This window comes from Scatophagus argus, chromosome 11, assembly GCF_020382885.2.
Source record: "Scatophagus argus isolate fScaArg1 chromosome 11, fScaArg1.pri, whole genome shotgun sequence".
NCBI lineage: Eukaryota > Metazoa > Chordata > Actinopteri > Scatophagidae > Scatophagus > Scatophagus argus.
Genome location: NC_058503.1, coordinates 699,294 through 715,926, shown reverse-complemented (window position 1 = coordinate 715,926; position 16,633 = coordinate 699,294). Strand labels below are relative to the sequence as shown.

The 16,633-nt window shown below is 41.6% G+C and overlaps 1 protein-coding gene across 2 annotated transcripts in view; it reads left to right on the top strand.

Moving 5' to 3' along the window:
* Positions 1-2,001: 2,001 nt before the first annotated feature.
* LOC124066990 (calcium/calmodulin-dependent 3',5'-cyclic nucleotide phosphodiesterase 1A-like) overlaps positions 2,002-16,633 on the top strand; it is an 83,728-nt gene continuing 69,096 nt past the window's right edge. For both annotated transcript variants that reach the window (XM_046403956.1, XM_046403957.1), the window contains exon 1: positions 2,002-3,361. In XM_046403956.1, coding sequence (XP_046259912.1) covers positions 2,721-3,361 — 641 coding nt within the window. In that variant the 5' untranslated portion in view covers positions 2,002-2,720. The remainder of the gene's footprint in view (positions 3,362-16,633) is intronic.

The following is a 16,633-nucleotide window of genomic DNA, read 5'->3' as shown; positions in this document are numbered from 1 at the left end:
ATTTAGCCTCCACTTTACACAAATTTATGGAAATCAGAACCATATCAAATTACTGCTGTATGTAAATCAGCTGACCAGACCTTCATCTCAAATTACATAAATAAAGAAGGAACAGTCCAGTTATCTGACAGATAATCAATAATGAAAACTGTTGCCCTGTATTTCTTTCCTCTTTCCTCACATCTGCGCAGATGTTAAGTCTCACACGTTGCTTACCACAAGTTTGTTTGTAAACACTTCTACCAGTTCAATGTTAATACAAAAGGTAAATAAAGGTATTTATTCTGTCTACTACTACTGACTACTAAATGTCACCAGAATAGACCTTGCAAATCAGACAAATAAAATCAAAATGTCTCCAATGCAACAACAACAAAAAAGTATCTGTTAAACATCATATTGTTGAGTCGACTTCTCAAGCAATCAGTTCTTGGATGAGGTGACATGCTTGTGTTTCCCATTATGCCCTAGGTCTTGTATTCGGCGGAGAGCAACTGCAGCTGCCTGGCTCAAAAAGTGGCTGCTTCAGTCACACAAGTAGCCTATATTCCACTGTGTGTAGTGGTGGACTGTAAAGGCATTCAGTGTATCATTCACATATGTATCTGACAATGTGTATGTGCCCATTTACAGCATGTTTGTGCCCTTTTTCACCATGTTGATGCACATTTTTAATATATTTACACACTGTTCTTGTGTATTTGTAGATTTTCAGCATAAATGTGTACATTTTCATTGTGTGTGCACACTGTCAATGTCTATGTGAAAATGTTCAGTGCATAAATTGATCTTTTTCAGGTGCACATCTTTATAGTGTACGTGCATGTCACTACCCCCCCCAATCAGCCTGCCAAATTCAACTGTAAGAGCAGTGCTGCACCTGGGACAGTGTACAACGCCCACATGCTAGGGTTATCTTGTAATTCATCTTCAAAAATATGCAAGTGGCTGTGAGCATGTTTTGACATACAACTCAATAATTACCTTAGAGAAACAAACAAGTATATCAAACACACACTATAGCATATAATAATGTTAAACAAAGGAAATAAGTCTGCTCAGTCTGTTTCTGCAACTGTACAGTGATGCTTTTCTCCAGAACTATGCGGCTGATGCATACCAATGCAGCACAGAGGGTGCTCTCCACTGCTGGAGACATTTATTGTTAATAACAACATAATAGAACACTCCACATTCCTGTGGTGTATAAGAATATTAAAGTTGCCTTAAAAATAGTTAATTTATGAATTAATGCAGTTACTTGCTTAAATTAAACTCATTTGCCAGTTTCAATTTGTGTTTCACATTGTCACAGTATAATAGAGCAATAGCACTGTAATAACAATAATAGAGTAATAGCGCTGGTTCATGAGATAAGCTTATCATTACTACTTTTGAGCATCACCAGAAACAGAAGAAACTAATGGGGTTATACTATGTGTAATTTTGATTAGCAGCCAGCAGTTAGCTTCCAAACACCATAGCCCTAACATTAGCAGCCTGTTGTTCAGTGAAGCTGATGCTAATATGAATAATATTCATTCTCTAATAGTGGTGGAAGGTTTTGGTTTAGAACTGGTTCTTGTGGAAATATCCATGGTAGAAGAGCAACTGGAAGCTAAAAACACTATCAGAATGGTGCTAGTTCTAGACCTGTGAAGCTGAACATTGAAGCATGCAGATCTATTGTTGGAGACACCTAAAATAAAAAATATGAACCTGAAAATGACCATAATGTCTGATGTCCACTTTAATGATTCCTAGAGCTTTCCCATAGCACCACACTTAGGATAGACTATTTTTTAGCTATTGGTAAGGCTCTAAGTGTTGTTCTGTCCTACAGTCCTATATTTTTATACAGTGTGTAATCACTTGTTCAGGTGTGTTACTCTCATTTTGGGGAACATTATACAATCACTGTCTGAAAACCAAACACACACACACACACACACACATACATTCTGTCTCTCTCAAATGCAGCCTGTGAGCAAGGGGCGGACTGATGCTTGTTTGCCATTTGTGTCTGAATGGAGTGTAAAGTTATGTGTGTTTGAATATGGGAGGGGTGGGGAGGAGGAGTAGGAGGAAAGAGGTCTGTTGGCTGCAGGATTCCATCACTCTTAGCAACCGTTATTGAGTTACCACGGAAACACTCTGCGATGTTCTCTGCTTCTGCTTTATCCTCCTCCATCACTCCTCTCTCTCTCTCTCTCTCTCTCTCTCTGTTTTTATTGCTGGTTGACTTCATCCTTACGTTGCTACGGCGATGCTCTGGGAAATTCAGCTGGATCATTTTGCAGCCGCAGTGCTGGAGTGCAGAGCTGAACTGTCAATTGTGAACTTGTGACCGAAGTCGTCGGCTGATCCCTTTGTTTACTTATTGGTGTTTGATTGACCTAATGATGCAGTTAGTCTGTTCTTGCTTTTCAACTTTTTTAAAAAAACAACAATTTGTCTTGTGACCTTCAACAACTTGGTTTCTCTAACGGATCAGAAATCATCATTTTGGATTGGCCAGGCTGTCAGGTGACATCACAGGAAGTTGGATGTTAGAAGTTTCATCGAGCTCAAATGCTCTCTGAAGTGATGGGCATTGATGTTTACATAACTCTGTCAGTCTGAGAGACATCTGGACGCTTTGCAGAGACCAAACTCAGCTCTGTGAACACTTACAGAAACCCTAAAAATCCAGACTTCCCATACTCCTCCATCACACCGAGATGGATGAGGAGCTGGTTGATTCACAGCTTCCCCAGGATGCACTGAAGGCTGAGGACCAGGAGCAGCAGGAGCAGGAAGAGGTGCAACAACAGGAGCAAGAACACAACAAATTGCACCAAGAGGACTTAGGTCAAGAGGAGGTGGACTATAAAGGGGAGCAGCAGGAATGGGAGGAGGAGCTTCAGAAAGAAGAGGAGCAGGAACAGCAGGAGGAGTTGCAACAACAGGAAGAACATCAGGGATGGGACATGCAGCAGGAACAAGAGGTCCAACATGAGGAAGAGATGCAACAGGAGCAGGAGAAGGAACTGCTGACTCAGGAGGTGCAGCAGCAGGAGGAGGGTCAGATTCAGAAGGAGGAGCACATGGAGGAGATGCAACAGGACCAGGAGGAGATGCAGCATGTAGTGGAGCTCCAGCAGTTTGAGGAGGAGGAGCTGCAGCTGGAGGAGGTGCAAACTGAGGACATGTCACAGACTGAGAAACAGCAGACGGAGGTGCAGCAGCAGACTGAACATAAACAGCAGACTAAGGAGGAACAGCAACAGACAGACAAGGTGCAGAGTGGGGGGGTGCAGGACTTTGAGGACGCTGTGGAGCAGAACCACAACAACCAGGTCCTGATTCGACTGAGAGGAATGTGAGTTGAATGTGAGATTAATCAGCTGGTTGATGATGTAATGTTGATGATCATGGTATAACAGCACTATTGATAACTGGTGATCATGTGAGAATGACTCGATTATTATTTAGTTTTGGAATGAGAGTGAGAGCTTTGGGATGCATCAGTGTAGTTGGATTGTTGCTGTGGTGATGTTGGCACAGACTGAGGATGGAGGGATGTCGAATGACAGAAAACGAGTGGAAAACTGGGTGTGCGACATCACTGAACACAAGAGAGAGAAAGAGAGAGAGAGAGAGACTGTGTGTGTTTTTTGATGAGGTCACCACTTCCTGTCCTTCTGTCTCTCTGTCAGATATTTTGCCCGTAATGACACTAATAAGCTAACATCACAGCAGGAACAGCATCACAACATCTGTCAGAGTTTGAGGCTAAAGCAGCAGATGTAAAACAGCTTATCTCTTTGTTCTCTGTAGTTGCCATGGTAATGAAAGAGCGTTGCGATGCAACAAACTCTCTACAAAGATAGACAAAGAGAGAGAAATGAAGACAGGACATAAAAACACAGGAGATAAAGAAAAGAAAGTGTAGTTACAGACTAACTACAGCCTCATTACATCATCACTACACACACTGAGAGCATACCATAGACAATATAAATAGCAGATGGATCTTTTATTTCGCACTTCATCATCATTACCTCAGTAAACAGTTTCCAAATGATTTTATGGTGTTAGTTGTTTTTCAAGTCTTCTTCAGTACATATATAAATAAAGCACAATATGCTTCAGGTCATGGCCACCTTGTGATTGACAAGCTGCTACCACAATATGTCCTTGGTGTCTCAGTGAGATTCAATCAGGACAGAGGCATAACAATGTGTATCCTCCTGGTGTTGGCCATAAAGCCAAACTCCATACTTCAAATAGTCCACAAACTAATTCATGAAGTCATGTTAGGTTTGCAGTTGCAACACAGTTGCTTACAATAAAGACTGGAAACAGCCTGTCTATGCATAAAGGTACCTAGTAATACTAAAGTTCATTAATAAATGTATAGATAAAGATTATAGATTATAGATTCAGATTCCAAACTTTTTTAGAGCATTTTTTTTTATTTTGGCACGACACATTGTTTTTTAATTATACTGTATTATTGTACACTATTATATCAACAGTATTGCTCAAGAAAGCAGCAAATACATTAAATGTATTTCTTTCATTTTCTTCCAAATTATGCTTTTTTTGTGTGTATCATACAAACAAACATTTAAAAAAGGCATTTTAATTGGACATGCGAGACTGATGTTGACGTGGACAGAGAGAAAGCAGAGCCCACGGATTTGCCTCTGCTGTCCTGAGATGTGAGAGGTAGATATCTGATATATGGCCTTAGGAATGCACAAATCCATATTGGATGGATATCTGTCTTTCAAAAGCAGCCAAAATCTGTCTGTAAAGCTATGATCTACTGTTGGGCTTAGATTCAGTTCTGTCAGACTGTGTTAAGGGCTGAGATGTATTAGCATTCCTTTGAGGTCCGTATCAAATCATTCCATGCTGCTCTGACCATCGCTATTATTCTGCCTGCTGAGCTCCTACAAAAAACTCCCATGCTGGAAAGTGTGTTTTGTAACTATGGCAACCAGCAACCATGAGTTGTCCTGGCATTAGTAGCTGTAAATGAGTACATATATACTGTAATTTGGATATTTATTGATTGTTTTTCCATTCTGTTTTCATAGGTTTAACATATATATGTATACACACACACACACACACATATACATGCATACATACATATATACATATATATGTATATACAGTGCACACATACGGCAGAAATCTTCAAAAATGAGAGCAGAGCCTCACCTGCCATCATGAAGAAAAAAAGAAATAATAAAATAAAATAAAATAAGTATTAACATTTTTCCACTGACCTGTGCTTTAATGCAATTTCGGTGTTTTGATCATTTTTATAGTCAAAATTGCTGAAATCCTGTATCCCAAGCCATGCCTCCCCCTAGATGACACAATCCCTCACAAAGTGGATTGAGCACATGCACTCAACGCATCCTTGTTGCCATTTCTCTGTATGTTTCCAATATCCTGCTTGAAGACACTTTTATTATGCGTCTTAATTGCCATAGCAATTGGTAATGTGTGTAATACATACGGCAGCCAGTACCTCTGCCTCACAGATGGGGGTGGTAGTGAACCTGAAGGTCAAGAGTTTAATACGTGGTTTACTTTTGCTAAAGTTAAAACAACAACAACCAAACAATCGAGTACACTGTTTTTTTCACTAGCTTGCCCGTTTCTAAAACATGTTGGACCACCAGGTTTTTACATGATCAAAGTGCAAATTGATAAGATCTCTTTGTTGTCAATACCTTCCTGAACAGGTGGATAAAAGGATTGGAGAATTTTTATAAATTGATTCATTTTATTCAACACCACTGAAATCTATTGCCTGTGCCCTGCCTATTGAGTATACCAAACTCAAGAAGCAAATTAAGCAAATAAACCAGGTGTGCCGTGACAGATATTTCAAAAAAAGGGACAGAGCAACCCTCACGAAAATCATACAAAAATATGAAGTACTGGAATCAATAATAAGAACCAATAAGTGGAGGGGCTGCAAAGACATGGCCAAATGTTACGAGCATCAGACTGTTCATCACAGTCGTTTTTTTAAAGACCCTATAAGGAGTACATACTAATCCTGTCAAAGAAAATTGGTGCCCTCTTCAAAAATACATCCCTAATCGCTGGAAAACAAGAGAAAAGATCTGGCTGCCTTTAACCATGGCCGTGGACAAAAGAAATTTACATTTTTTTTAAAAGGATTCTCTAAATTTCCTTCTTTTTTTCTTTTATTCATAAAATGAAAAAAAACAAAAAAAATTACCTACCCCAAAATTTAGTTCCATTACTGTGTGTACCATAACTGTGGAATCGCAAGAGCAAATATGATTCCTCTATGCCACCATAAATTTAACATTCTTCGACTGAATTGTGATTTTTTTATTAGAATTATGTGTTTGTAAGTCTGACTTTGAAAGTCAATGCCTCTCCAACCACAAACCTCACCGCACATCACTGCTATACAGCATCTTGTACTAGTAACTAGTTGACAACAGAGCAAAAAGGGGAAATAACTTTACCAGCAGAAGTTGGTGAGTTGGTTGAAAAAGTTCCGGCCAAGATAAGTATTTAATTTAGCCAAATCTTATTATAATCATTGGCAAGTGGGTGTGTCTGTCAGCAGTGATTCAATGAGACAGAAATACGGAATAAAAATTCCACAAAGACACTCATCTATTAACATGACATACCCCAGTTTTTAGGTCTGAATTTTAAAGAGAAAACTGTGACTGTGACTGTGAAACTTTGTCAAGTCTGACCCTAACCCCAATACTGATGATGTCATAGTGATATAATCAAGGTTATCTCAACCTTATTCATTCAAAATAATAATAATACATTTTATTTATATAGCGTTTTTCATTAAAACTCAAAGACACTTTACAGTAGTTTAAAAGAGACACTTGCATAACTAGGTTACGACTATATGCAGAGGATCAAACAAACAGACAAACAACAAACCACCAAGTAAAACACAGTAAAAGCAAGAATTAATCAGACATTGCTTTGACAAGGGATTTGAATTTGGGGAGGTCAGTGCAGTCTCGGATGTGAATTGGGAGGGAGTTCCAGAGGGAGGGGGCGAAAGTGGAAAAAGCTTGATCTCCCCAGGCACAGTACTTGGTGTGTGGTGGTGGGGACAGGAGGTTGGCATCAGTGGAGCGAAGGTTGCGGGAGGGGTTGTGGTGATGTAGAAGAGCTGTGATGTAAGGGGGTGCCTGGTTATGGAGGGCTTTATAGGTGAGGAGGAGGACTTTTAAGTGGATGCGCTGTGGGACAGGGAGCCAGTGGAGGTTTTGGAGGACGGGGGTGATATGGTCTCTGGAGCGGGTTCTGGTGAGAAGGTGGGCAGCAGAAGTCTGGATGTACTGGAGTTTGTGAATGAGTTTGGATCATGTGCTGTATAGGATGCTGTTACAGTAATCAAGTCTGGATGTGATGAATGCATGGATGAGGGCTTCTGCGGCAGAGAACGAGAGGGATGGTCGGAGGCGGGCGATGTTCTTTAGGTGTATTTGACATCACATTCAAAGGAGAGGTCACTGTCAAAGATGACTCCAAGATTGTGTGCACTGGGGGAGGGAAGCAGAGTGGAGTTGTTGATGGTGAGATGGAAGTTATGGGTGGTGCTGACGAGGAGTTTGGGGCAGATGATGATGATGTCTGATTTGTCTTCAATTCATGGTATTGAAGGCTGCAGTGAGGTCGAGGAGGATGAGTATGTTGAGGCGGCCAGAGTCAGCTGGGAGGAGATCGTTAATGCCTTTAAGGAGGGCAGTTTCTGTGCTGTGCTGTGTTCGAAAGCCAGATTGAAATGGTTCGAAGAGATTATTGGAGGAGAGATGATTTTTGAGTTGGGTGGTGACAGCAAGGGAAGGTTGGAGATGGGTCTGAAGTTGCTCATTGTGTCGGGGTTGAGGCAAGGTTTTTTTTTGAGGATGGGGGTGATGGCAGCCAGTTTGAGGAATTGGGGGACAGAGCTGGAGCTGAGGGAGGAGTTGATGATGTCGGTGATGAGGGGGGTGATTAATGGGAGGCAGTCCTTCACAAAGTTGGATGGGATGGGGTCCAGGGCGCAGGTAGAGTTTCTCATGCCTGCCATAAGTGAGGATAGCAAGGCTGTGACACTGGGGAGAAGTGGGAGAATGGCTGGATGGTAGGGGAGGGAGAGGCAGAGCGGAGGGTGGGGGAGGTTTTTGTAGATGGTATCTTTTTTTTTGGAAGAATGACAGGAAGGCGTTGCACTTGTCGGTAGTGAAGTAGTCGGAAGTGTTGTCCATGGGTTTTAGGAGTTTGTTTATGGTGGTAAAGAGAGTTCTGGCACTTGTGGAATTTCATGTGGCGGTGACTGGGAGTGAACCAGGGAGCTGAGTGGGTGAAGGAGACGGATTTGGTTTTGATGGGAGCTAGCTGATTGTGTCAGGAGAAGAGGGTATGATTGAAGTAATTAACAAGGTCGGATGGCTTGTCTGATGGGGGGAGGGGGAAGGAAGATATTCTACTGGCAAGGGCTGCTGAGAAGGTGGGGGAGTGGGGGTGGATTTGAGGTTTCTGAAGGTTATTGCCAGGTGGTCTAAGATGCTGAGAATGAGGCTGGAGAGCTGGTGGAAGGTGAGACCGGTGGAGCAGACAAGATCGAGGATATGGCCGTGGGTGTGGGTGGGGAAGTTGATGTGTTGAATGAAGTTGTGGTATTGCAGCAGATCCAGGAAATCGGAGGTGGGTTTGGAGGTGGAGTCATCATTGTGAAAGTTGAGGTCGTCCAAGAGGAGAACAGGGGGGGAGATGGAACATAGGTGGGTCAGGAGGTCAGAGAGGTCAGGGAGAAAGGAGGGGTGTTGCTTTGGGGGGGCGATAGATGGCGGCATGTTCTTTCTGTACATTGAGGCGACGCCTCCTCCCCGCCCCTTTGATTGAGCTTTTTCCAAATAGGTGAAGCCGGGTGGCGTGATCTGGTTGAGTGCGAAAAAGTTCAAGGGTTTGTCCCAAATTTTGATGAGGCAGAGGAACTTTGTTGTCCATGATGAATTCATGCAGAATGAGGCTTTTATTGTTGAGTGAGCGGGTGTTGAACAATTTGAGTTGGTGATGCTGTGTGAGGTAGTGCGGATCAGGGAAGGGGATGGAGATGTTCACATACGATGTGCTCAGTTGCTCATTCATTGTCAGAGAAACTCCATGCTAATTTTTTTTTCTTTTGCACTGTACACATAATCATGTTTTTTTGCTGGCATATGATATTAACACAAGTGATTTATTTTCATAAAACAGTTCTGTTCAGCTGTTTTCTGAGCCCTCCCAAACCATTACAAAATAGTCAAGAGGTATATCTGCTGGTAACATTACTATTAACAAGCCTGATAAGCCCCAGCAGAGAAATGTCATACATTAATGATTTATTCTACTGCAGTCAGTAAACACAACTGCTCCACTGTTCTAAAGGTTAAATATGTGACATTCACTGACACTAGAGAGCACAGACTCACACTTAAAAAAATGCACATGTTGTTCACTCCATTAAGTTAGAAAGAAATAAAAGAAAGTGCAACTGAATGTACACTTCTCAGAAAACTTTAACAAAACTGTAAAATTATGCAGTGTTGCTCAAATATACAAGATTATGTTGCTATAGCCTGCTCCTCACTTAAATAGGCTGCCATTTTGTGCCCCGTGACAACTACAATGGTAAACTCTGTACACAGCCAACGGGACCAGTTCTCTGTTCAAAGGGTCCAAGCCTCCAGATTTGGTTAAAGTCCAAGGATTGTTCAAGCTGGTGTCGGGAGAAGTTATCTAGTTTCTCCCTGCCTCCACCTGGATGCCCACCCTCCTACCACTGAGAATTTGACCTGGCCGAATAGCCCACCATCAGTCAAAATCAGACCTCTAGTCATGCCCATTAAAAGCAGCATCCCCCTTGTAGAATCTGGCATTTGAAGAATTGCAAGGACTAGTTTCAGTAGTTATGAATCCCAAGGATTTTTTAATAAACGCACGAGTGGATAAAACTAGATAAACCTTTCACTTCACTTTCAGACACATGTTAGACAGTAACTTAACTTTTTGCCACCAAGGATGTCATTCACTCACAAAAGAAATGCTCAGATATTTTCATCTTTTGAAATGCTGAATAAGACTTTACTGCAGGAATTAAGCAAGGGCAAAGCATCAGCTCAAATCATAAATAAATGAATTCTTACTTTACCAGAGAGCTGAGGCTGGATAAACTGTTACACCGATTAAGAATTTGGTTAAGAAAAGGGAGATCTGCCTGGCCAGAGCTATACTTCCCTAATTTTCCCACCACATGCAAGTCTTACATTTACACAAAAAACGTAACCCCGAAAACAGCCCTGCAGAGGAGTTAAATAGCTAAAACTGAAGTTTACTATAAAAACTTCAGGGAATTGTACAAAGCGATTAATCAGGACTGGCTGACAGACAAAGCTAACTAAAGTTGGAGAACAGTGGAGTGGCAAGTGAGTGTCAGTGGTCTGGAGTCTCCAAGAAATCCACAGATGTTTAACACAGTCGCAGGGAGTCAACCTTCTGAATCACTGGAGGTGAGCATGGAAGGGCGTGGCAGAAAAGGCAGGTGAACCATGACAAAGACATAGAAGATTAGAGCATGGGAAAAGCTGAGCAAAAATACAACAACACAAAGAGGCCAAACTGATACTGCTGGTGGCGGGAATGATCTGGCAAAGATGGAGTGGAAAGACTGGTCTATATAAAGGCAGTGGGCAGGGGAGAGTTGATTGGCAGTAATGACCAACAGGTGTGCAAGTGAAGATTCCAGAAGAGAGAGGGAGAAGTCCTGCCCAACTCAGCTACAGATTGACTCAGGTCAATCTGTAGCTGAGTTGGGTTCAGGTAAACACAACACACACTGAACTGCACACTCATAAAGAGAGAGAGAAGGGGAGGGGAACGGAAAAATACAGCCATGAACCAACATCATGACAGTCATCATCATGACCGCCCACAAGTTGTCGACCAAGCTTGGCAGGATGCAGGCAGTGGAGCTCTTTCATAAGTTGTGAGTCCAAAATGAAGGAACGGGACCAAACAGCCTTTCTTCATCACCATAACCCTCCCAATCAACAAGTCTACCCCTCACCCCCCAACTCCTCGATATCTGACGTCCAGCTGACAGTGCACTGTAAATGCAGGGTAATCATCAATGAACTCATGAGAGGCAGATAGCTTAAGTTTAAGTACAGATGGACTTAGAATCTTATCAGTGGTAAACTGGCCCTGGAAATGGGGGGACAGTTTCCTGGACTCCATTTTCAGAGGTATATTTGACAACAATATCCAACAACCACACTCTCTGACCTACTTGGGAGACTGGGACTAGGATTCTCTGGTTCTTTCAGCAGTGCACAGAAGGGCCACTCTAGCACTCCTCCAGACCTGGCGGCAGCAGTGAAGATGACGCTGGACCAAAGGACTGCCAAATTTGACTCCAGGGAGGGAAACAAGAGTGGCAGGTAACCCAGGGAAGCTTCAAAGGGTGACAGGCCAGTGTCGGAGCTGGTGAGGAAATTATGATCATATTTCTCCCCGGAGAGATGCTCACTCCATGAGGCTGGGTTGGAGGCAGCCACACACCACATGATCCAGATCCTGGTTGGCTCTCTCTGTTTGCCTGTTAGTGTGGAAGCTGGAGGTTAAGCTGACCAATCCCCCCAAAGCTGAGCAGAAAGCTTTCCAGACTTGGGAAGTAAACTGGAGGCCCTGTTCTGAGACAATATCCAGAGAAATACCATGAATAGGTGTATATTTCCTCTTGCTGCCAGAGATGTCCTGTGACGTTTCCGCCTTTGTTTTCTGCTATGTTGTTTAAATTTTTTTTGTGGTGTATGGTGGCTCTGTGGGAGCACCCTCCTCAATTTTGTTGTACCATGCACAATGATGAGAAACATAGTGAAATAATAAGCCAGCAGTATCACTAGCAGAAGATAGTTTAGGCAAGGCAACAAAGTGGACAGGTCTGGAGGGCACAGGTAATTGTTGTAACAGTACTGTGGGTCTATGATGGGATGCTTTGCCTATGGTGCTGATGGAACAGGCAGAGACGAACTCCCTCGTATCAACTTCCATAGAATTCCAACAAAAATGGTGTTTCAGGAGAGACAGGGTTCTGGTGACTCCAGAGTGACAGGTAAACTTCATAGTATGGACCCATTGTTATACTAGAAAATTCACAACTTCAACATTCTTACTTGATTTATAACACATATGTTAATTTGATCAATCAAGCAAGGTCATCAATCAACTTTTCTTTGTATAATAGCATTCTGTTTCCATTCAGTCCTTCAAGTTCATTGATTGCTTCTCTTATATATCCTCATCTGTTAGGAGGGCAGCTCTTGCAGTTTCTACTCTTCTTGAGACGTGCTTTAAAATGGAGACTCATGAAACTCAGATCCATCCATCCATTTTCTATACCGCTTATCCGTCTGGGTCGTGGGGGAGCTGGAGCCTATCCCAGCTGACTACGGGCGAGAGGCATCACCCTGGACTGGTCGCCAGTCAATCGCAGGGCCAACACACAAAGACAAACAACCACACACTCTCACGCTCACACCTAGGGGCAATTTAGAGTAGCCAATTAACCTAATGTGCATGTTTTTGGTATTGTGGGAGGAAGCCGGAGTACCCGGAGAAAACCCACGCAGGCACAGGGAGAACATGCAAAGGGACTGGGATTCGAACCTGGAACCCTCTTGCTATGAGGCGATAGTGCTAACCACTGCACCACCGTGCTGCCCATATGAGACTCAGATGTAACTGTAAAATTAGGTGCTGATCAAGTGTTGATCAAAGATTTTGTTACTACACAGTCAATTTCTTAAAAATGTTTCCAGAACCATTTTAATGTGTGTTGAAATGTACTGTTTACCTATAAAAACAGCCTGGAAAACAGGCTGCCATGTTGAAAACCAATGTGAGGAGAGAAAGTCTCACATGCATTGCTCTTACACTAACCTGCGCAATCACATGGACTAACATGAATTTAAAAACAAATAGAGAAGCTCAGATTACAACACACAAAGGGAGTGTGACATTGTTTCTATTCAGGATGTCATTACTCCATTACTACTACACCATTACTTGATATGAAGAGAAGATGACAATTACTCAATCATAAGAAAAGTTTCCTCATGTAATTTCAATGGCAAAGAAAGTAACAGCTAATTATGTTAAAGCTTGATTCACTTTCAGGGAAGGAGTGCTCAAAGCTGCAGGTATAGCTTTTCTGAATGAACATGCACAGAGATTTATAGCAGTGTCTATTAATGTAAAATAAAAAACCTAACCAGTAAATGAAAAACAAATTAAACAGATGTTACATAATGCTATTTTAAGTGTCACCAACATGTTCCGTCCAAATTAATGAAAGTGCTGATGAATTGCAGAAACAAAAAAAACAGCCTGAAGACACATTAAAATGACAGACAAAAAAATCAGCAATTAAACTTATCATTCTAAAAACAAAATCAGTTGCTTCATGAATCTTGAACCACAAATGTTTTATTGTGTGTGTGTATGTGTGTGTGTGTGGCTGTTCTAAAGCCACACACTGTGTGGACATGTATTCCTGTAGTTGTGGGGATCATTAAATATTAGGATGAAGGTTGAGGTTGAGGCTAGGGTTCAGTAGCGGTTTCTCATATGGCCAAATTGGGCAGCCGCCCAGGGCAGCACTTTGCTGGGGATGTGAGGACCCCTGCCCTGGCGCCAGCAAAAAAAAAACAAAAAAAAAAAACAAAACAAAAAGATAAAAAAAAATATATAAATAATTAATCGACGCCAGGGAGGGAAACAAGAGTGGCAGGTAACCTTTCACATTAATTACAACACCCCCTGGCGTTGTAATGACGCCCCTCCGAGAGCACCGCTGCAGTTACTGCAACTCTGCAAGAGGGAGGTGGGAGTGGAGGTAGGGTCACTCACCGAGGTCACACCACTGGAATAAGGAGGAGGGGGAATGGGGATCCTCCTAATCAAAATCAAGGAATCAAAAAGCACTCAAAGTAAATTTCATTCATAACACTAGATAGTTGCCTACTGTAAGCCTATTTCAAATTTCATACACTCTTGTTTGTCGTCTGTCTGGGTTGTGTGAGGGCCAATAATATAGTATAATATAGTAATATAGTAATATCTGTACACCACCAATGTATTGGTTTAGTCTTGACCCCTGCTGTCCGTCACGTCATAGGGCATTGGGGGATGGGTAGTGTAACCTGTTGATTCCCGAAGCGACTCCGATTCAGGTAATAAACATATTGCACTGAAAAAAATAACTCATTGGGTGAACTCAAATAAATTTTGGGCAGGATTTCCATCCAATAAATTTATTTAGTCCCAACACAGTCTAAGTACCTCCTTTGGGGTAGTCGTGGATCAGCGGTTAGGGTGTCGGACCCGTAACCGGTGGATCGCTGGTTCGATTCCCCGTCCCGGTGTCCATGGCTGAGGTACCCTTGAGCAAGGTACCTAACCCCCACTGCTCCCCGGGCGCTGCACGCGGTCGCCCACTGCCCCGGGTTTGCTGTGTGTGTGCACGTCACTTGGGTGGGTTAAATGCAGAGAACAAATTTCGTTGGAGTGAGTTCCCTCCAATGACAAGATATGTCACTTTCCTTTCCTTGTAGTATGATTGAATTGAGTAGGTTCAACTCATTTTTATCAAATACAGCCAAAATAAAGTAATTACATTAACTGACCTAAATTAATTTACATCTGTCTAACTCAAATTAATGTAATTTATCTGAAATAAAATAGGGAAATTCTTTTTCGTGTACCCCCCCCCCCCCGCGCCAATTTAAGACACACATAACACAAAACTTGGTTGACGTGTTTTTATTTAAAATGAATACATATATACATATATAACATCAGCATGCAACCCGTCAACGATGAAAGTAATCCATGAATTCAACAACTTTATGACTTGTGTGAATACACTGCCTTTAACAGCCTAGATAACGAGCAACAAATTTAAGGTAAGTTATGAACTTTTACCATTAACTGCTACATGTAATGACTTCAAACAGATATGAAATATACACATAATACAAACAACACACATATGGTGGCAGTACAAAACAGCACCTGAGACAAAAAATGCAAACTTTTCCACCAAGGTCAAACCAAACTGTTCAAAAATGCAGGGAGCAGTATAGGTAGGCTGGGTTAGTGTAATGTGATCGTTTTTCTCCCTTGATGAACAATGTGTATAGCCTATCATAGTTTAGAAAAGAAAAGAAATTAATCTGCTGACTTAAAAACTGCTTCAACCTAAAGTAACTAGTACTTGGAAATGTCACAGAAATCTAGTGGAGTCAAAAGCTAAGGCAAGTTATAACCAGCTTGGACCAAACATGACAACTGTAGTGTCACCATAAACTGCAATATGTGATGCCTACAAAGAAATATACATATACATGTACAACATGCATATAGTAGCAGCACAAAAGAGAGCCTGAAGCAGAATGCTAACTCAGTCCGGTCACAGGATAGTAACAAACAAATCTTCGAGAGGCACCACACAAGTGGTAACAGAATTTTTAAACAACAAAAAAAACACCCATGATGACTGTGTGGACACAAATTGTTTGCCTCTTATAAAAAGAGCTTGATTTTCAGCTGCTGTATCTTTGCGTTCAGCTTGTGCCCATCCAAGTTCATAATGATCTTCTGGAAAAACTCGAAGGTGTACTTGCGGTTTTTTAGAAAGGCTAGATCAAGGGCTCCTCATGTCCATCTCTTCGACTTGTGTAAATCTCTGTGGAATTGGTGGCAATTGGTAGACTGTGGTGCCGATGTCCATCTCCGCATCCTCAACTGCAGAGGGCTGAACAACAACACCAAAACAGAACACTAATTTCATTAAAAATGCTAAACAACAAACGAAAAACCATATACAAAATAGAAATACAGTTACTACATACAGCAGTTAAGGACAGCAGTTCATCAGTTATCTGGGTCAAAAATGAGGTGCCAATCCTTAGACAGCCATAACCTAAAACATTTGACCCAAGAAGTATAGAATCAAATACATCTCAATATTGAAGAGCAACTAATCCCTGAGGTCAGAACTTAACCTACTGCATAATTTGGAAAGATGCTTAAAAAGTGCGCAGAAACTGAGGAGAGGGAGAGAGGAGGGGCAGAGAGGGGGCTGAGTGTGAATGAAGGAGTTAGTCATCGACAGATGAAAATAAATGGACGGTGGGGGGTTTATCTTTGTATGAAAATTTACACTACATGCAGTGACTACTACATGTCACTAAGTAGCAGTAATATTTTTAAGAGAAAAAGGAGATGCCAGAAAGCAGTGTCGTAAATACAGGAAATACAGAAAAGAGACGTGTTACAGTGTTTTTTATGCTAAAATTATTCTATGTGAGTAATAAACTTATCAGAATCAGAAAAGACTTTATTGCCATGTAAGTGAAGAGGTTTCACATTACTAGGAATTTGTCTTGGTGATTGGTGCATACATAGAACATAACAGTAACATATAATTGAAGAATAAAATAAAATAAAAAATAAAAATAAAAATAAAATAGAGTAAGGTAACACAAAATAAAATAAGTGAAATAAATATTTTTCTGGAGGTAGTCCA